The sequence below is a fragment of the Mustela putorius genome, unplaced genomic scaffold (genome assembly GCF_011764305.1).
Source record: "Mustela putorius furo isolate JIRA1106 unplaced genomic scaffold, ASM1176430v1.1 tig00003845_pilon_pilon_pilon, whole genome shotgun sequence".
Classification (NCBI taxonomy): domain Eukaryota; kingdom Metazoa; phylum Chordata; class Mammalia; order Carnivora; family Mustelidae; genus Mustela; species Mustela putorius.
Genome location: NW_025421998.1, coordinates 71837501 through 71860000, shown reverse-complemented (window position 1 = coordinate 71860000; position 22500 = coordinate 71837501). Strand labels below are relative to the sequence as shown.

Genomic DNA, 22500 nt, shown 5'->3' with positions numbered 1-22500 from the left:
TACTGACATTACCTCTATTAACAGAATATATCACAGATCTCTGAGTAGGAGAATCTAAAGCATATCATAACAAAAATGGACTAAAAGAAAGACCTTACAATCTACTGTCATTTGTTCTGTCATCTCTATAAAGTTAATGGGTTGGAAAAATAGCCTCTGGAACCAAAGTTGGTATTTAATTGAAAGGAAATGCTTTTTAATTGTAATTTCTTTCTTTTCCTTTTTTTTTTTTTTTTGCACCATCCACCTATAATTTTTCTTAGTTTCTAAAATATACTGGCATGAATGTGAGAAAGAAACATGGAGCGTAAAAGGAGGGTTCATATTCATCTGCTTGTTAGTAATAAAAATATATATAAATATTTAAGATGAAAAAAGTGTTCCTTTCCATGTACTATAAAGGAAATGACACTGAAGGGTAAAATATGTGTATTTTCTTAAAAACTTACTCTTTGTCAGAAAGAACAACTTAGACCAATAAAATGGCGATCATGCTAGTTCTACAGCTTAAATAGCCATATTTAAGAAATAGCAGCAACAGTCCTCATAAGAATCTTAATGATAAGGAATAACATAACACTTTGATAAGGATGAATACATTCGAATGAAGAAATATGAGATCAGCTGTTAAAAAATTAATGTCCCTCTATTTTGTCTTTGTTTTAACAAATGTTATTTTCTTAGAGAGGAAAGTGTGAGCAAAGTTATCTACCATCTGAAATGCCCTCTTTGCCTAGAACAGTTGAATCAGTTTTCATACCCAACAAAATGGTAGCTCACTACTTTCTGGTATAAAAGCAGTGCAATTTTTTTTTTTTTAATTTAAGGCCATTACAAATGCCAAAGTAACAGAGGAAGCAAATTTTCTTTTAATTGGTCAGAAATGAGAAAAAGTTAAAAAAAAATCCTTGTGGAAGTCTTACTGTAATTCCGTTATAAAGTTATTATGATGCCAAGTACTTCTGGCTTGTTGTTAAGGTGCTTTTACTTTATACCCTGTAGTCTACCATTTGTAAACACATCTTTTTGATGTTTCTGCCAACATCCTGGCAACAAAGCAGTGCAATTTCAAATGAGCTAATTAACTTAATTGTTGATGAAGCATGAAACAGTTCATTCACCCTGTTAGCTGCTCCATGACAACATAAGAGTCTCAGCCTGTGAAGTTACTCATCTCCATAAACCTATCTGTAGCTCTCTGTTTAGATCTCTTGTATAGCAGAATTGTGCATGGAGAATGTTTCATAAAAGATGGATATTCTCATTTGCAACGGAAACTCTTAAAATTAAAAAATATATATATCACTGTAAGAAGAAATTAAGGATACACCAAATTTTGATTTTAAGTGAGAGAAGCCATGTAATTGACCATACAAATATACAGCCATGCACATTGCCCTCTGATTCTGAGGGCAATAAGTAACAAGTAGATGAAATAGATTTATTTCTTAAAATGTTAGCCTCTTCTAACTTTCATGTCATCATTCTTATTGTTAAATATAAATATGTTAAACATCATTATTTAAAGTCAGGAAGAGCAAGATTGCAATTAAAAAAATCTGTAAAATATGTCTGTTCGAAATTATATATATTCTATGACTCCTCATGTAATTTTACTTAAAATTTTTATTAAAAACTTGAAATTTATTAAGACTCCGCCACACGTCTCCCAATTATTAATGACACGATTACTGTAGGCTACTATTTCCCATTCATTCAAAAACTCTATGGAGTGATTTGTAAAATATTTTGATGAAGAGGTAAAGACGAGGTCACCTTCTTAGCCTGACCTGGGCCGTGTACTTGTTGGAGCACAGAGAAGCGCAGAGTGAGCCCCAGGATGGACTTTCACTTCCTCTTTTCAGCTTTGTCTTATTTACAACAATGTGCCTAACACTCCCACATAATCCACCCCCTTCCCTAAAAAAGGTAAGGAACCTACTTTAAAAACTGTCCAAAATCTTCACAAATGCTTTCACAGCCTGGCCATTTGCAAACTCCATGGCCGTACAGAGTGTGAGAAGCCCCAGTCTCCTCGTGTGACGAGCTGTAGCAAAAGAACACGGCGTCAGATTCATCTCAAAAAGCTATAATCGTTGCAGGCTGCTAGCGCCTGTCAGGTTACGATCAGTGACAAACAGGTCAAAACAGGTCAATTCAGCTCAGAGCAGTCAGAAAAATTTAATCGTTCTATTGAATAGTTCAACTGCCAAGGCTAGATGATGTTCCAATTAGAGGAGAAATAGAGCCAAAGATGACTGTTAATAAAGGATGAAAAACTAAGAGGACTGTATAATATCATATGCTAATCTTGCCATATGACCTTAATGTAACATTTACCTCTAAATAAAAAATATATATTCGTATGTGGTCAAGTGAAATAAACCTGTGTTTTTAAGAAGGTAATAGGACAGCCACCATAAGATTTTTGAAATGCTCTTTTTAAGGATGATATGGACCTTTAGGATCATTTAAATTGCTTAATATTTATGTGTGGACCATAAATTATATTTCCACTAGTTACAGCTGATTAAAAAAAATTCTACTTTGGAACAGTATTCATTAGCTATATCCTTCTGTAATCATCAAAGACTTTTGATAAGTGAATATTATGTCAGATTGAGATTCTAGAAAAATCAAGCAACTTCTGCAATATATAATCATCAAATTCATCTCAATTAAAACACCAGCATGGAAGCATTCAGAAGCATACCATTTTATAATAATGAAAACTAACAAGAAAAATTTTTCATGATACTCAAATGACCACCGGAAATACCACCAATGATAGCATCCTATTTTAAACCGTTCTGTAATTAAATATGTGTTTCTCTAAAAACAAAATTTGTTTATGAGAAAGAATTTATTGCCGCCAGGCAGGAACTCACATTACACAACAGAATACTATCAATCCACTACACTCAAATATGTAATCTTTACAGCTAAATACCACAGGAGCCTAAGTCACTCTGTTATGAAATCCTGCACTTATGTTTCATCCCTTAAAAAGATATTTTTCATGTTGAGCAATGTTTTAGCTTATATATTTTATGTGAATTGCTTTAAAGCCACCTGATTAGATGGCTTTATGCTTAAATAAATGGAAGTAAATGGACAAAAGTACAGGGTGCTCCTTTTACAAGGCCAGTTTTTAAGTTGAAAATTATCTAACATAATGTACTCAATGTTGATAACTGAAATCAAGTAATTTTTCCTTATGAATTTTGAGTCAAATTTATTCAGTTTTCACCGTAAGTTTATGTCTATATATTTATAAATTCCATCAAATTACACTAATAAAAAAGGCAAACCAGATATTCTATCTTCTAGTTTATTACACCTGTGTTTATATCCTTATGTATATCGAGTCTCCGATACCTACGGACATGTTCTTAAAAATATATTAAGCACATGTTTTAAAGCATATGCTAAGGGAGGTGGGGAAATCTTTAATTATTTAATTAATTACTCAAAAGGGGGTTCTTAAGTTTAAAAATGGCAAAATATTCCCATTTCAGCAATCTGGTTCATCACAACATATTAGCCATAAAAATATGCTGACACAATAATTCCACATGCACTTATTAAAAAATAAATTTCTTCAGGCAAATTCCCCACTAAATGCATCAAATTGCCAGCATTTGAACTGCTTTCTGTAATGAAAATAATATATAAGATAAATAATCTAAAGGTTTCTATTTAATTTGTTCTATGCATTCTGCCCCTCTTAAGTACAAATCATAATCTTTAGTTTTATGAATGGTAGAAGTAAAAGTTGGTGACAGATAAATATAGAATAAATCTCATGAGATTTACCTGTCCCGCCTTGCACTTAGGACTGAAGACTGTCCATTCACTATGGAATGATGCGTTATTGGTGGTGATGCTTTGGAAGTGGTGGAGGAGGTAGTCGAGGAGGAATTGTTAGTAGTGAGGTCTAGCCCTCCATGTTTAATGCCATTGTCTTCCATACTGTGAACTCCAGTCACTTCTTTCCATAACTGCTGAATCTCAGCAGGACTTAGGCCAGCTATAAAACAAAAGAGAGCCCCACTAATATAACAAGGTAAAGTTCATATAACGAGCTTAGTATTATTACTAGATTAATGCCGACAAAAGTGATGTTACCAGCAGAATTAATATACAATAATAAAATCACTTTATGCCATCAGCACCATACCCTTTCTCGTGAATAATCAGTAATTTGCTCAAGATTACCAATTTGGGAATGGTAGGGAATGATCCTATTGGAAATAATATCAAAGATTAATGGGAAAAACCCAGCAAGTTCTATTTGAAAATTAAACTATTCAACTTTTAACAGTAGCTTTTACTTATTGCTGGTATTAAGTTTTTATCAGTGAGCAACTGAAAAAGAAATAGAATTGGAAATGAGATGTATCAAAAGACATGAAAAGAGAAAGGGGTAAGAAGGATAAACAAAAGAAAAAAAGTTAGGGAAAAAAACAGTAAACATTCAACTCAGAAGGAAAATACATTTGACAACTTTGACAAAGTTTTAGTTTGCTCTTTCTCAGACGGGCAAACAAAATAACTGAGTTTCACTTGGCGGTGCTAAATAAGCCAATAATATGATTACCTACATGGATCAATTAAGCAGATAATATAGAAACTTCATTTTTTGACCGACAGAATAAAAAAACTACTCATTTTAAGCAACACCCTGTCTCAGATCATGCAAATTTACCAGATTTATGAAGAAAGAAAACAGAAAATTAAGGCACAATGCTTTAGCTTTTAATTATAATTTTGAAATAAGGAATTGAGAGATTATTGTCTATGGTCTTTGACTTCTAAAATAGTACTTATATGTGCCAAGTACTATACCTTCATGTATTCTTTCTATACCTTATGCTTCTTAAACCTCACTAAATTCAATGGAGTCAATAACTATATTTTAACCAGTTCATGGATAAGGAAACAAAATTTCAAAAATGTATCCAAGGTCACAAAGCTTCTGTGTGGTAGAGCTCTGATTTAAATCCAGGCAGTCTGATTTGAATGCCTTCGCTCTCGAAATATTATATTAAAAATAAAAAAATTACCGAATAAAGATATCCAGGGGAAAATGCAGTTGCTATTATGATTGCTATCCCTTATTCAGCATCTGCTAAAGTCAGTCTGGTTCTTTACATTCAAAATCTCAATTAACCTCACCTGATATTAGGAATCATTACATTTTACAGATGAGGGCAAGGCGTGGAGGTTTAGAAAGATTAAAGATGTTACCAAGTCACTACACTCGTAACTAGTGGATAGAATTCACACCTAATGCACTGTGGCTCCAAAATCTAGGTTCTCTATTATTAAGTTCACCTACAACGTCTAACATGAGGGTGGAAGTACTAGTCAAACCACCCCCACCCCCACCTCAGATGCTCTAAGTGATATGGATCAATCCCCAGGTGTGCGGGAGAGGACCAGGATAGAACAGGCAGGGGAGAATAGGGGATGGTAAGAAAACATGATGGCGAGGACGGTGAGCCCTCTCACCTCTACCTCTGTGGGTAGAAAAATCATCAATCCAGACATCATGGTAAGTAGCCCAAAGTGACAGAAGAATTCTCACTGCTCCAAACATAACTTCTGGTCAAATTATTCATCACAGTGGTAACCTTAAATTGCTATGCCTATCACAATTTCTTACAGATAGCTTTACTGAAAGCTATCATTTTGGTGATTCTGGCTCCTGAAGATTTTAAAACACCCTAAGACTGAAGAAAAGGCAAGCTAACTCAGGTTTCCAGTTATTAAAAACTATTTTTCATGTATAAAAGAGAATGGCTTCATAAAGGAGGGTATTTCTCGGTTACACAGGAAATAATTTCTTTATAAAGATCATTAATTTTTGCTTTAACTCTAGCTTTAACCTAAGATTCTGAAACTCTTCTAACTGTAACTTTTTGATTACCTGTCTGTACAAGTTAGGTGTCCTCACAGCAAAGCTCCACTAGCAAACCCTGTCTCGTAGCAGCATCAACAACGTCTTCTGCATGGGAGCCCTCACGATCTGACTCTGCCTCTCTGCCCCACCATAAACTCTTGCCTAGACCATGGTTCTCCTTTCCTGTCTTCCTGCTTCCCCCTTGCCTTGCTATAACTTACCACTCTTCACATATCAGCCCAAATTTATCGCTGTAAATGCAAATGCAAATGTAAAAATGTAGGCCATTGGGATCTCCAGGCAAAGCCTCCAATGGCTTTCCAGAACATTTCAAAAAACAAAACAAAAAATAAGCAAACAAACAAAAAACACAACAAGATAAAAGGGGAACCACCACCAACAAAAAAACCCCTACTGTGGCCTGTCAGATGTTGGCATTTATTGTCTGGGTCTTACCTGCCTCTCTGAACTCACCTATCGCTTGCTCTCTACATTTCACTCAGTTACCCCAGCTTTCTTTTTCGAACATTTGCTCCCTTGCCAGCTTTTGCCCTGGCTCTTCCCACAGCATAGGTGACTCTGTCGTTGCTCTCATGGCTTCCTTACTCCCGTCACTCAGAGGATTCAAGGGTTACCTCCTCTGAGAGGTCTTTGACCACCCCACCAACCATTGCCCCTCCCCACCTTGCCTTCTAGCATTCTCTGTCACCTCACCCTGCTTTCTTTGTCTTTAAATCATTTATCAGTCTGAAACTATATTATTCGTTTGTTTGCTTTACACGTTATCATCAGTTTTCCTCTACGGCAATGTAATCTTAAACTGGTAAGAGTAGTGATTTTTACTTGACCTATCTATCCCCAGTGCCAAGAGCAGTGCCTGGTATGTGTTCAATAAATAGTAGTTGATTTAATTGATTACAACAGATTCACACAGATCTCGAAGGCATTTGGGTCTTCACATGGAAGTTCTGTGGATCTTGAAGGCCATAGTATTCATGGGCACTGCCATCCTGGAAGGCCCATGTCTAAAGAATTATAAATGGCCCTAGTTGATTCTGATAAACTTTTATATCTTGGCTGAAGACTATTAGGTATTTTTAGAGACTATATCAGTTAAAGATGTTATTAATAATTTAGTTTTTGAATTTTATTAATAATTTAGTTAACCTAAGTATCCACTTACCTTTTAAAAGCAGACTTCTCTTACACTAGTCATTTGTATTGAAAATTAGTGGTAACAGCATGATATCACAATGATATGGCAACAAATACTAAGCACATAAACATCTGATGAATAAGCCACCTACCTGTTCACTATCCAAATAAGGATCCTTAATTAATTGAAGAAGAAAATGGTTTTTAAAGATTACAGATAAGGGGCAGAGAAGAGATGATGTCCGAAAGAGATTCCTTTTAGTGAAAGTGGTTCCCTAAAGTGTCTGGATGGAAGTATGATTCACTTGCGGACATTTTAAAACTTTCAATGCCCTGACCATAGTCCAAACCATCGAGATCAGTTTCTGGAGGTAGGACACAGGCACCAGTCTGCTTCCGAAGCTCTACACATGATTCCAATGTGCAGATCATTTGGAAGGAAAACTGTTAAAAGCAAACTATCATTTTGCTTACAAAACTATTCACATCTACACTTTGGTTAGCTCTTTTCTATGGATATAAAACTATGACTATGAAACAATGAACTGATCACTTCTTCAGAATTTTGAAAGTTTTGTGAGTTTTGAAGTTTCGGTGATTTGCAAGAATTAACTGATTTTTCAGGCAATAATAGAACACATTCAGTATGGCCCAAACTGTGTTCTATGCAACAGTGCTCTTCTAAACAGTCCTAATCGAAGAAATTGAAGAGGTCTGTGACCTGTGTCTTGGGGACTCATGACTAATGTTAACATGAACATCTGTTCCAAGATGTCTAGGAACAACAACAACAAAACTTTGAGTCTCTTGTTCAACTCAGCGTTTTACAAATCCATTTGAGGATAACAACAAAGACAACAGGAACAAACTCTTTCTACAATTATACTGATTTATTTCAGTTTTAAATACTGGATGTAGGCTTAGGATTAATTATGTGATCTCCGGCCAGCCCCTCCCTTGAACAGCAGGTTGCCTATTTATAAACTTGAAGATTTTTTCCCCAAAATTAGCTTACTTCAAAACTAAGCTTTGGGGTGCTTGGGTGGCTCAGTGGGTTAAGCCTCTGCCTTGAGCTCAGGTCATGGTCTCAGGATTCTGGGATCAAGTCCCGCATCGGGCTCTCTGCTCAGCGGGGAGCCTGCTTCCTCCTTTCTCTCTCTCTGCTTGCCTCTCTGCCTACTTGTGATCTCTCTCTGTCAAATAAATAAAATCTTTAAACAAAACAAAACAACAAACAAAAACCAAGCTTCTGTTGATACAGCTTCTCTGACCCCCAACTCAGTCTTCGTCTCTGTTTTATTAGAAACTTGCCCAGTGCTTCTGATATACCCATCACTGTTTTCCACGCTTCAGTGCTAATCTAAGACCCAAGCTACTCTTATATTTCCATTTGAGAGATGAGAACACTGAGGAAGAGAAAAGTTGAGTAATGAGCTCTAGAGCTAATGTGTGGCAGGGCTCCTCGCATTTTTAGGTTTCTGCTCACATAATCTCTTTCTAGGACTCTGTGCTTGGCCACCCCGTCCAAAAAGTTCAACCCCACCCATTTCCACTTCTTTCTTTTGTCCTATTTTTTTTTTTCCTTAGCACTTACCACTACACATGTTAAATTAATTTACAATGTAATTTTTGTGGTGGCAGGAATTTTTGTCCATTTTCTTGACTGCTTTGTCCTCAGTGCCTGTAGGAGTGTCACCATGCTCATGGATACATCCGGCTCAATGGATACTGAGCTGTTCAAGTGCCCGGAACACCAGGGGGCTGGCAATCTGGGAAATCAGTGGACTACCCATTACAGAGTAATAGTAAGGATGACTCAATTTTCTTAGTAACTTACTTCAAGGATACATACAGACTATCCTAGAGCCCAAAAGTTGTATGATAATGCAATTTTAAAATTAAAATTCCATGATGACAGAAAATCAAGAAATGATAATGGGTGATGGCTTTGGGATGACAAGTTGGGTTCAAACCTAAAAATGTGAGGAGCCCTGCCACACATTAGCTCATTCACTGCCAGTACTACAAATAAGCATTAAAGGTCTGTTTTTCTGGAAGTTGAATGAATAAAAGGATGAATTTCTAATCAAATCACATGTAATACCACAGGTAAAGCAATTAAACAATAATTCCTTAATCCTGGATTCAGAGTATGTGGAGTAACTACTGGGTGACAAAGCGCTGTGCTAAGAATTAATTAAAATTTGATAATTCACATCTAGATTATATATCCTTGGGGCACACAAGGTTTAAAAATTTCAATGGCTTTACTTATTGGTAAAAATTACATTAGCAGCTTTTTCACACTCAAAAATGAAAGATTCTTTCAATGTCCTTTCATTTGCTGGATCTACTAATTAATTTTTAATATTAAATAAATAATTTTTATACATTATGATGTAAAGTAAGTCTACTGTGATTTTTAAAATTAGCTTATCTTATTTAACAGTACTTTGCTTATGTTCTGGGGTTACGTATAATTAAAAGTGATGAAGGCAAACTTGGGTAGAAATATTTGTATCATTCATATATTTTGTGAAAACAATTTGATATTTAATGATCTGAATTACTGAAATATTATCAGGTGATTTTTCACTTTTCATCTTAAATTTTCCATTAAAAAACATTAGGACATGCACATGGCCAAAATAACTGAACCATAAAGAAGGTTATAGATTGCAAAATTAAATTTCCCTACCCACCCTCTCTGCTTCCTTGTTCCCCTCTACAGAGGCAACCATTATTCTAGTTTCTGGGCTATCCTTCAGAGATCTATGTGTTCATTTATAATTTGCCAAACCTAACATACTATTGATTTATATTTGACCAGGGCCTACTTCAACCTGCAGGTGTAGTGCCCGTCTCTAAAACGTGTTTAATGAAAGGTGCACTGAGTGTATATTTGCCCAAATGCTGAGTTTGAAGGAGTAAAACAGCTGTTTGGCTAAAACTGAGACCAAAGGCAAATATCTCCACTAAAAAGGAACTTCTGGGATACTGGAATACTTCTGATACATATAAAAAAAATTCCTTCTATGATTTCACTATTAAAATTTTTATAGGCTGCATTTTTGAAGTTTGATATTTTACTAAAAAAAAACCCATAATTTTCTCAGTTTTCCCCATCATGAAATTTAATATGGCAAAATTGACATTCTGCTTTGGAGTCTTCCTTCAAGATATAAAGAAGTGACAAAGAGAACTTTAAAAAAAACCTAGGGCCTAAATGGATATAAATTCATTTTAATGTATGCATGCTGATAAACCAATTATGTGACAATTAGAATTATGATATAATATAATCTCCATCTTTCTATCTTATTTACATCTTCTCAAAAACTAACTCAACCTTCTTCCTATTTCCCTATGTATTTAATGTTTTGTAAGTTAGTCTTCATGTTTTCTTTTCTTTTCATTCTTTTTTTCGAGAGGGAGGTTAGAGCGGACAGAGTGAGAGGGAGAGAGAGAATCTTAAGCATGTTCCATGCGTACCTCGGAGCCCCCACACGGGACTCAATTTCACGACCCCGAGATGATGATTTGAACTGAAATCAGGAGGCAGTCACTTAACCGACTGAGCCACCCAGGCTCTGTAAGTTAATTTTTATACATAAAATTAACAGCATTCATGATTACCTTTGCAAAGTTTTATTACTGTAATAATAAATGTACATTTAAACTTGAGCTTACTGATGGAGTTTTCACATGTAAACCCCCAAAGGGGAGTTTCCTCTCCAAGTTGCAAACTGGAGACAGACTGGTATGTAAAAGGGAATACTAAGATGCTAACAATAATTCTGCAGGACATGCATTGTTTGTACTGTTGGCACTGTTACTCTGATGAGATACAATGGTGATCTCTGCAAGCACAGGACCACAGATCAGGCAAAAAAAACAAGATGCCAGAAGTGATAGTGAAATAGGCATTTGGCTATTTAGATTTCCATAAGCAGAGAATGAGTCAAAGCCAAATAGCTGATTTTGGCCAAATACTGAACCTAAAGACAAACCTGAGCACATGCCTAACTCAGCATAAATTATTAAAGTAATAATTATTTAAAGTAAAATACTTTTACTTTAAATAAAGTAGATTTATGCTTTTTATGCTTTACTGCTTTAAATAAAGTAGTAAAGCATGAATTATTTAAAGTATTATATTTTACTTCAAAAGATTTCATTTTATTTATTATTCAACAGTTCTCTCATTCCAAACTCATCTAGTTCTAGAAGGTGTTGTTCACATTAGTGCTGGCTAGATAATATAGCATTCCCTGTTTGGTCTTTCTGACCGGTCACAAAAGCATTATGTTTTAAATCAGTTTTATAAATTCAAAAACATGTGGAAAGTTGGAATGGAAGAAAGTTTTAACCACATATATTTTAGTTTCTGTAGTCTTAGGAAGCCTGTGACTATACTGTGTATTGGAATACAGTCACTTCTATCTCATGTCAAAAACATATCTAAATTTGAAGTGTGTGCACAATAATTTCCTATTACCTATAGACAGTGGTACTGAACCATGATAACATGTCACAAAGTAACTACAGCTGACATGTAAACTGTACTATCCATGAGTAAATAGCTTTATAATCAGTATTTTATTTGATATTGATTTACAAATCCATCCTTTTGTATTTGACTCCTGTATACCCACACTCACTCCATATGTGCATTTAGAGATAGTAATTTCATTGTCTCTTTTACATTAAAATCCAATATTATAGTAATATTCATGATGACTTTAAATGAGTATAGTTAAAATAATTTACTTTAAAGGGTGGTACAATATATTACATCATCTTGCAATACAGAGAAAAATGTCTATAAATCTCCTACTTTTTTTTTTAAGATTTTATTTATTTTTTTGACAGAGACAGACACAGCAAGAAAGTGTACACAAGCAGGGAGAGTGGGAGGAGAATAGGCTTCCCATGGAACAGGGAGCCTGATGCAGGGCTCGAATCCAGGACCCTGTGGTCACGACCTGAGGCAGATGCTTAACAACTGAGCCACCCAGGTGCCCCTATAAATTGCCTACTCTTACCAAAATTATTACAATTTTGTTACTTCTGTCTTGAAAGAAGTTGCAACTTTAAAAAGTACGCTGAGGGGGTGTCTGGGTGGCTCAGTGGGTTGGGCCTCTGCCTTCGGCTCAGGTAGTGATCTCAGGGCTCTGGGATCAAGCCCCGCATCCGACTCTCTGCTTGTCGGGAGGCTGCTTCCTCCTCTCTCTCTGCCTGCCTCTCTGCCTGCTTGTGATCTCTCTCTGTCAAATAAATAAATAAGATCATTTAAAAAAATTAAAAAAATAAAAAAGTACCCTGAGGAGGCTGTGTTAAATCATAGGAATAAATACTTCACATATGGCATATTTTTAAAGGCACAATAAGATCATCATCATGTATAAATCCTATGTGGTTGCATGGCTAATCAATCAGCCAACCAAAAACTTGGTGCAAAGTGAACTGGGAAACTGATAATAAAAGTGTTTAAGATATTTGAAATATTTTAATCTGAACTCACCAGTGGCTAAGGCAGAAATAATTCCAGGCTTACATTATTTAACAGTTACTTCTCTACTTTCTTCCATTCCAATTTTGGGATTTCAGCACCAAATTATGCAATTATGTTCCTTTACTACAGCTGGTTTATCTGACGCATTCTGCCTATGTTTGGCTGGTGAGTCTCCACAGTGGTACTTTTCGAGCTACTTCATCTAAACAGTGAGAACACAATGATGACTTCATGTCTTTTGTTTAAAATATAAATATTCTGCTTAACCCAGGTGTGTTTTCAGATGTGTTTCCTTTTCCTTGATGTTCTCTATCTTGTGCATTTAATCTCTCATAACATTTCATGGACAAGTAGAAAAGAAGGAAAAAATGATAATTCTATTTAAAAAGTTCAGAAATAAGAAAAATTTTATTTGAAAACTATTAAAATGGTTATATCATAATAATTTCCTTGTTTGGCAAGATATTTGTATGCTTGTTTTGGAAGAATATCGCACTTAGGTTGAATTTTGCTTCTGTGAACATCTATTTTAAGCTTTCTTGAAGTGTTTGTTTCAATGCTTTTACTCAAATAAAATCACAGTAGATCATACTTCTCTCTACTGAGGAGATGCTTATATGATTAGATCCTAAATATAGGTTTTCATATAAATTTTATTGAAAAAAACGAGATAAATTTATTGATTCTGTTTTAGTATAGTTTCTACTAAAGAAATCCATGTTTACATTGAATTAATTTATACACAGCTTTCTTGTCTTTAAACTTATTTCTTCATTCGTCCTCAAATGGTATTTATTTTTGCGAAGAACAACAATTTATGAATAGAACATTAATGAGCCCAGGGACACCACAGTTTATTCCAATTCTCTTTGGAATGGTGCAGAAAAGTGGGTTTATTGCCTCATTTTTCTTTCACTACTTAAACTTTATCTTTCTTGATTTCCTAGGAGTGATTTAGCCAGGTGAATTAGAGGATCCGAAGTTAAGGGAAGGAGGGATTCTGAGAAAAACATGCCGTGAAGATAGTGATTTGATAAGGAGAAAAATATTTACTACAAAATTGTAAATTTCATGTGCCCCAAACAAAATTGTGTGCATTTTAAAGACCTGTCTTTTATTGGCGTAATTTTTTTTTCTATTAAATTGTTCTTGATTTTCTTTTTTCTTTCTTTCTTTTTTTTTGAGATTTATTTATTTTAGAGAAATAGAGAGAGGGAAAGCATGAGTGGACATGAGCAGAGGGACAGAGAGAGAATCTCAAGCAGATTCTACACTCAGCACTGAGCCTGACATGGGGCTTGATCTCACAATCCTTAGATCACGACCTGACCCAGAGCCATGAGTCTGAGTTGGATGCTTAACTGACTGAACCAATTGATTTTCTTCCTACTGAGTCAGAAAAAGGAACAAAAAATACTATTACAATGTGAGTCCCTTTGTAACAAATATAATTGCAGTCCACTTAGATTAATGTTTGTTCCAACAAAATTCAAATGCAAATTAGAATGTGCTTTTATAGGGCTTCTGGGTGGCTCAGTCATTAAGTGTCTGCCTTTGGCTCAGGTCAGGATCCCAGGGATCACGCCCCGAATCCAGCTCCCTACTCAGCGGGAAGCCTGCTTCTCCCTCTCCCACTTCCCCTGCTTGTGTTTCCTCTCTCACTGTGTCTCTCTCTCTGTCAAATAAATAAATAAAATCTTTAAAAAAAGAAAAAGAAAAAGAAAAGAATATGCTTTTGTGAAGTTTAATGATATCTGACTTTAACCTGTACTAAGAATTTTAGCAGACAGGGTGTCATTTTGTTTACCATTATCTTTTTTAAACCAAGAATGATTTCCATTTCCCAAAAGTTGGGTAAATGATGAATATATACAATTGTATAATTTATAGTACTGTATTATTGTATTATCAAAGTCCTCACAAAGTTTTCTTATCAGAAAAACAAATCAGAATACAGCTGATAGTTTTTTGAAGCTATAATTCACAATATACATATAGGCAATATTATTTTAGAGGAAATAAGATTAGGGTCCACAACCTATGATGAGGTCCTAGAAAGCATAGCTTGGAATGGACTGTCCTTTGTAGACATATAGACTCGTACATGTGAGTGTCGGTGTGATTAGGAACTTCTTTTTTAAAATCAGCTCTCCACCAAAACTCCTTTCAGCTCACTTTCGTTAAATGGGTGTTGTGAGCCTTCCCAATAATCTAATTCTCTGCAAGTCTTCAGTGTATTTTCAATAGTGCTTAAATCGTGTTGCCCTTATAAATTATTTTCTGCCGTAAGACTAATAAATATGCATTTAATATCTAACAAAACACTTGGAAGCAGTTTTACTATACACCTGAAAGCAGTGTGTAGTAAAATCTCCGAGTCTCAAGAAAACGGGCCATGCAACTGTGTTAACGATCGTGTTTTAATAATAAACCTGTAGGTCATAAAAGCAAAATCTCTCAAGGTAGAAGGCGGACAGGCCATGAAATGGGAGAAAGTGCAACAGGAGGACTGGAGAGTGCACCACATTTTGTATGTACCTTGAGGCAGCGATTGGACAGGAAGTGCCGCCTGGCCAGGTGGGATGGAGATGAGTCCCTGACGCTGAAGGCTGAGCAGATGCTGCTGCTGCTGGAGTTGTTGCATCTGGAGGAGCTGCTGCTGGAAGACAAGCTGCTGGGCTGCCAACTGCTGCTGCTGCTGCTGCTGGTGCAGAAAACCCAGCCCGGTGAACGGCGGGGAACACACGGTCTGCGCCAACCGCTCTCATACAGAGAAATGCACACTGCTTTCATTGCCCCGGTGAGTTTCTGAATGGTCATCCCGTGGTCAGAGTTCAAAAGCAGAATGTGAGCAAGTTCAAGATTTTCGGTTGCCTTTCTTTCAAATATTACACAGCAGCAGAGAACCAAGGAACTTGCGCGAAAAGAGTATGGAAGGAGGTCTAGCAAAAGTATGTTACAAATTACAAAGGTTTGGACTTTCTCATAAAGTACTTGGCTTACTGCAGATGATAATAAGTTTATCTACACTAAAAAAAAAATCACACTTTAGAGAAACAGTAAACTTCAACAACACCCCTTTCTTTCTTTCTTCCTTTTTTTTTTCCTTTTCTTTTCTTTTTTTCCAACTGAATAAGTTTGGTCTGCAAAGGCCCATGAATACGGTCTCTAGCGATCTATTAGTAAACTGGGTTGTAGCCTTCAGAGGACAGGCCTGTTAGCTCTCTCTCTTCCTCTCTTCTCTTGTTGGAATATATTAAAGGCAGAATTATGTTCAGGGCAAGACAAAGCGCCCTGATAATAAGGAAAAGTATAACTTCCAATTTTGTGAGGCATTACAAGACAAACCAGAGTTCTTTGGACTCGGGAGGGTATGAGAAGGCAGTCACACTTCAGAGAAAGACAAGCTGCTGGGGAAGACCTTTCCTTTTTAGTTTGGGGAAAAGAGAAACTTCTGATGCGCTCACTGGAAAACAGACTGCATAATGGAGCAAGTCATGTGGATTGCCCAAAGCCTCCGGAGAAATAAGGGAGCAATTTCTATTCTGTAGTTGATGGCTGTCTGAAATTCTATTCACAAATCCAAACAGAAACAAAGCCTCAGGAGGTCAAAACTGTTTCCTGTACGTTTGCATAATGGGCAGCTTGAGGACAACGGCTCTGATACCTGCTGATCAATTTAACTACTTCAACATGTTTTGTTTGTATTATGTTTATATTTGATGCAGTTTGCTGACAAGTGTGAGCTAGGCCTGAGAAGCCAGCTTGTCAGTTTGATTTATGAGCATATCAAACTGTAACTTTCTACTCGCCACTCCAAACCTACAGTAGCAGTTCATTAATCAGGGGCCCGTGACTTTGAAATCTGTGTTCTACGGGTTTCTCCCCGAGCCCGTTCCCCCCAGCCCCCCAACCGCAGGCGACATTTGCATGCACGTTCTCTGAGCTGCACCACTGAGAAAAATAAGGTTCCCTCACCAACTTAGATTCACGGTGAGTACAAGATAATCAGTACTTTGTCCACCACAGAGCTCGCTCTTTGTACATTGTGATTCATTAGTGAACATTAGGCGACAGACAGCAGCATTGGATTGTAACTCTCAAGTCCCATGCTACAAAAAAGGAGAGCAGGAGAGTTCTACTGTCACTGTTAGTAAGCGGGGTAAAAATGTATCATAACGCATCTTTGACAGCGAGAGCCTCGTGCTAGGGTGGTGTCAGGCGGCCCTGGCCTCGCGGCGCCCCGTCCCCACCTGGCACTGCGGCGCCCCCTGCCGGGCAGCGCAGCGGGCCCAGCGGCTCCTACCTCCTTCGCCTGCTTGCCGGGGTGGGGTGGCGGCGGCGGCTGCTGGGGCTGCTGGGGCTGCTGCTGCTGTTGCTGCTGCTGCTGCTGTTGCTGCTGCTGCTGCTGCTGCTGCTGCTGTTGCTGCTGCTGCAAAAGCTGAAGATGTAACTGCTCTTGCTGTTTCTTGTAAAACTCTTGTAGTTGTTGCTGAATAAACCATTTTGACTTTAATAAATAAAGGCAAAAGTTGCATGTATTATAAATCTCCTAAACTCTTCTAGACTGGCAAATGGTAGAGCAGCCATTAAGATTCACCTCCCAAGAACAACAACAACAAAAAAAAAAAAAAAAAAAAATCTGCAGTGGACGCCAGGAGACAAATCTACATACATTTTTAATTTTTTTTTTTCCAAGGTGGCTCTGAAATTTTCCAATCCAGTATCCAAAAGTTCCTACTAAACAAAAGGGCACAGAGAACCTATATGCTAACGGGCCAGAACCACATGGATACCCTAAATGATTGCATCTGAAATCCCGATAGGGGATAAAACTAGGTTCTATCCTACCATTTGTAAGGCCCAAATAGATGGCTACATAAAAGCAGGTGGTTTGGGTCTTATTAGGGAATATGTTTCATCCATCAGATGTACAGAAGAATGTCAGACTTAGAAATCTAAGCAAATGGGCTGTGGTCATCATCCACAGATGACAGCAAAGTAATTGAATCGACAAGAATTCAGGTAAAGCACATTCTCTTCTCTACGATAAGAAAGACTACAACATAAAGTCCAACATAAAGTCCAAGTACACTCAAGGCTCCAACAAGGTACATATTAGGAGCATGAGTTTTGTTCCTTAAAGAAGGTAACATCCATGGATTAGTGACTTAGCTGCTTAATTTTGTTTTTATAAGTAGGTATTTCCTATGCTTCAACACTGAATATATTTTGGAAAGAAAAATCTAGGATGTCACTTTCCCATTGCAACCAAATGACCAGTTCAAATTTGTATTTCCCTGAGCAAAAAGGAGTGATAAAGTGGTGAGGAATCTTAAAGGCAAAAATTATCTGTAAGTCCCTTTGCACTTTTGTTGGCATGTCTACAGATCAAATGTTGGAAGCATACGAATATTTAAATATTAGTCCATTCCATGTTGAGGCTACACTCCTCTCCGCTCTTATTCTAGACTTGGATGAACATAAAAAGACTAAGGGATCTAACTTTTCTTATGTAGTTCTGCAGTTACAATGCTATGTTTATGTTCTTGCATGCTGATCAGTTGTCCCTTCGAGTGGAGAATGACTGTCAGATAGGTCCTGGTGCTGTCGACCACCGGTGCACGCCTTCTGCACCACGCTAGAACACCAAAGCAGGTAACCCACATTACCTGCTGCAGCATGACTGCCTGCTGCTGCTGGAGAAGGGCTTGGAGCTGCTGAGGAGACAGGACTTGTTGCTGAAGAATCTGCTGCATCTGCTGAGGGGTGATCACCTGGGGAGTCATCATGGCCACCGACACAGGCACCTGGATGGGGAGAGAAAGAGAAGGGGCCGTCATAACCAAATGTCTGCTCACCTATATGAGCAGTTATATATGGCACCTCCAATACATTCTTTAGAAATGATGACGAACAATTTGTACATCCTATTTGATAATAATATTAGAGTACCACAGTGTTTAGACACTGGCCTTCCAGGGGCATCAAACTTGATCGGATTCTACCTTTATGTCCCTTCCCTCCTATGTATTATGCTGAATGGTGGAGCTTTGACTAGCAGAGTTAAAAAGAAACAACTACACGTCAGTGTTCTCAGTACTTGATCATTGACCATCTTGCCAGTGTCATAGTGCTATCAATGTAAAGCCTTTTGAAATGGTTTAAATGTATGATTAAAATAAACTCTAAAGATTAATTAGAAAAATGTGCATATAAGTTATAGTTATCAAAGTTAGTAAAGAGAATGTATGTAGAAAGGACTTATGCATAAAACATAATCGCTATCTTGAAAATTTTATGGATAGATATAAAAAACAGAAGTACTAGAAAAATACATCTAGTAATACATACTTCATGAGCACATTTAGCAGCTCATACAGGATACATACACAAAAGTATATCCAGGAAATAGACACCCAGACAGGTCCTCTCGAAGAAGGAATCAGAAGCCAAGTATTCTTCTTTAAACATTTTCTTATTTCAAGCTAACTAGACTTAAATCAGGGAGTCTGGAAATTGAAAGGTTACTTAAAACTTATTCATGAAACTGAAAAAAAAAGTATTTTACTTAAAATTTTCTTTCTTTTCAAGGCTCTGAGAATTAGAGAGTCCAAAGGAAAAGCAAATAAGGTGGGAGAGAAAGAAACAAAGGAGAAAGGAGAGGCAAGAGAAATACAGAGTGAGAAAGAGCAAAGAAGAAAGTCCTAGAAAAAAGAATGACAGGGGAGGTGAGTGTGAGAACCTCATAGGCAAGAAAGCCTGAGGTAGAGGCTTGGCTGGCCAGGCCACAGCTGTGCCGTGTTGAAGGCACTGCTTGTACTAACCAGCATGTAATCAAACAACGTGTCAACTTGCCAAGTTTGCAACCTTTGAAAAAGCAATCACTTTCTTTCCTAGAAAAAACAATTCACTTTTACTATAAATAAAAGCAAGTGTTTATATAAATACTACTTCGGAACAAATCCATGGGACAACAGTGTGTCTTGGAAAACAGAAAAAGATTAATAGACATGGTTCACTATTTTAATAGTCATTTTTACACAGTTAAAAACTTCTCTGGCACTTCATGTTATGAAGAAAGGAGAAACTGATAATGAAAAAGAAGTGCAGAGAGAAAAAATTAAAAGAAACCCAAGGTGGATAAATCTCCCCTTCCTCAGACAAACAAAGAACAAGCAATTTTAAAGTTAATGTATTGCAAAGATAGCTTTTCTTCCACCACTTGTTTACCTCATACTATCTCCAAATAATGAGGAATCAAACCAAAATGAAAGACAAGGTAAGAAAGAAATGTTAATCTCTAAGAAGGCTGCCAATTCAAATTGACAGAAAGATAGAGACTACATACATGTAGACAGATATTACATATATGTAGACAGCCAAATACATAAATAGAGATACACACACACGGATATATACCTTCTATAAAGCCTATCATGTGATAAAAACTTGCCACACTTCTCTCATCTAAGACCCTAATCACTTTTTAGTGTATGGGGAGCTTTCATTTAATTATCTACATATCTACAAGGAAAAGTACTTGTTATACATGACTTATGACAGATGCACTTTTTAAGAAGTTTTATGAATGGAGGTCTGTCGTAATACACTGCAAGTTTACAGTCAGATTTCAGCTCACAGATAAATTATGTGACTCTAGAGCTTGTTGCAACTGTGACTGATTTGGTAGATAAGCAAATTTAAGCAAGAATTGTGCCTTTGCATTTTAGAGTCCATTAGCCCCTTTACCATGGATAGGTTATTTTTTTTTACTTTTAAAATGGTCTGTGTTTCCCTTATAATGAAAAATTTATGAACATAAAAATAACCATCACAACCTCCACCTCCTCCTCAAATCATATGTACCACACATACGTGATATTCTCCAAGTTTTAAGCAGATTCTGTCTTTCCTTCTAGAAAACTGTCATCTAAAACTGACAATATACATGCACAAAGATAGGCAGAAAGACAAGCCAACTAACACATAATTGACTACTCTACCTCCATAAGATATGTATGAAAACACGAATCAAAATTAATTATATATGTAGGAAAACACAGGTGCACTTGTGAGGGATTTCTAATACTATAAAGAAGCCAGTACTAATCTCTAAATCCACATATACAAGCTCACCCCAAGTGGAATGTCTGAGGCTACTAAAACATTTGAATTATTTTAATAAATAGAAAATTAAGATTTTCCTGCACCCAATACCAGTTACATGTTATATGTAGGCCACTCCACTTGCCTTGTTTAGAAATCAGTAATTTTCAAAATGCAAAACTTCTCCATTTTAAGCAACTCACTTTAAGTGATACATTTCCTTTGCTCCTTCTCCATCACTTTTGTTACAATATTCATGCACTTCTTTGTCACTCCAAACTACCATAAGAATTCCCTGACAAAGATGGGTAGAGATTGAGTACACAAGAAATTTTTTTGGAGATCACGTTACTTTATCAATATTTAAACAGGTAAGACCAGTATCATATTTGAAAATATATGGAGAACTTTCTGAAATATATATACCTTAGTAAGTCCAGTATTAAGCTTAAGAAAATATTTTCCACTAGATGTACCATTTCGTTCATGCAAATATTCTAATGAGGGACCACGTTGAGGGATGTGATAGAGGAGGGGAAGGAGAACTTAGCTCAGCTATTCCTGGTGAGAGGGCAAATAAAAGTCTGGTAGCTCTATGAAGGTACAATACATTATGCAGTCACCGAATGTTAGAAACAGCTGGCTCTGAATGGGTGTCCCAGTGAAAACTGTAGTCCACCAATGAAAATCTTCAAAAGTGAAGAAAGGGAATGAATTCTCAACTTTGGTGGGAGATTTCTTTTTCTCTCTTGGTGTTTACTGTACTGAAGGATCTGAAATTCCCCACAGCGATGCACCCATTGAGAGTTTATTTGCCCTCATTTATTTTCTCATTGCATGGATTAAGCACACACCCGATGTGTTGCTCTGTATGCTAAGAAGTAATAGGTAAATGGACATAACGTTACATATTCTGAAAAGAGAGAGGAAAATTTCTGCAACGGTCCTGAAATGAGTCAAAATGGCAAAAAGTTGAAAGTGTTTAGATAGTATCCCAGAACAGGTAGAGGATGACTTCAGATTTAAAAAAAAAAAAAAAAAAATGTGTTTCTATTCAACTTCTGAATGTATCCCATTGAAGGGGTCAAAAAGTCATTAAAAGAAGATCACGGCTCACTTCAAATGAATCTCAAGAGTTATTGTAAGGATTATAAAAATGGCCCCCAATTTTTATTTGCTATAATAAACCCACTGTTTTTTGTAGTCTAGTTTAACTGGAACATTTCTGAATATGTTGCGTTTGCATATTAAGCACGCCACTTAATTAAAGATCCCACGTATATGTGGGTGATTGGAACAGTTCTTAGCATAATGTCGGTCCAGTTCATTCTTCACTAAATATGAATTAGAAAAAAACAGTCACAACCTGTAGGTGAGACTTATAGTAAAAAAATGTTATTTCCTTGTTAACAGGGTCTGCCAACTATTGGTTCATAGCTTTCTTCTTCCTTTGCTTAAAATCTGAAGACAAAGGACGTCCTGGCTGATAGTCCCCGGTCATTAAGTGGGGGGCTGGGGGGTAACTCTATTAGGATTAACTATGTGTATAATAAATGCAAAACTGGTTTTCGGATTATACCACGTCTTCCTATTTTAACCAACATTTGATAGGAAATATTGGATTGCACACGCTTTAATTTTTCTGTTTACATCTTTCGTCTCTATACTATCTGTAGCTATAGTTTATTTTAACATAAGAAGACATCGTATTGCATTTCTAGTCTCGGTCCAAATTCAAGCCCTGGTAACATGTAACAATGTCCATCATAATAATAGCCTTCCAAAAGCTTCCTGGCTTTATGGTATTAAAAAGAAC

At 36.6% G+C, this 22500-nt stretch overlaps 1 protein-coding gene across 6 annotated transcripts in view; it reads right to left on the bottom strand.

Moving 5' to 3' along the window:
* The window catches only part of FOXP2 (forkhead box P2), a 546452-nt gene that overhangs the window by 48352 nt on the left and 475600 nt on the right, over nucleotides 1-22500 (bottom strand). For 4 of the 6 annotated variants that reach the window (XM_045062894.1, XM_045062893.1, XM_045062896.1 and 1 more), the window contains 5 exons: nucleotides 18248-18385; nucleotides 16882-17085; nucleotides 15114-15279; nucleotides 3817-4030; nucleotides 1943-2047 (listed from right to left, as the gene is read on the bottom strand). In XM_045062894.1, coding sequence (XP_044918829.1) covers nucleotides 1943-2047; nucleotides 3817-4030; nucleotides 15114-15279; nucleotides 16882-17085; nucleotides 18248-18385 — 827 coding nt within the window. The remainder of the gene's footprint in view (nucleotides 1-1942; nucleotides 2048-3816; nucleotides 4031-15113; nucleotides 15280-16881; nucleotides 17086-18247; nucleotides 18386-22500) is intronic. The other 2 variants (XM_045062895.1, XM_045062897.1) reach the window with 1 other exon arrangement.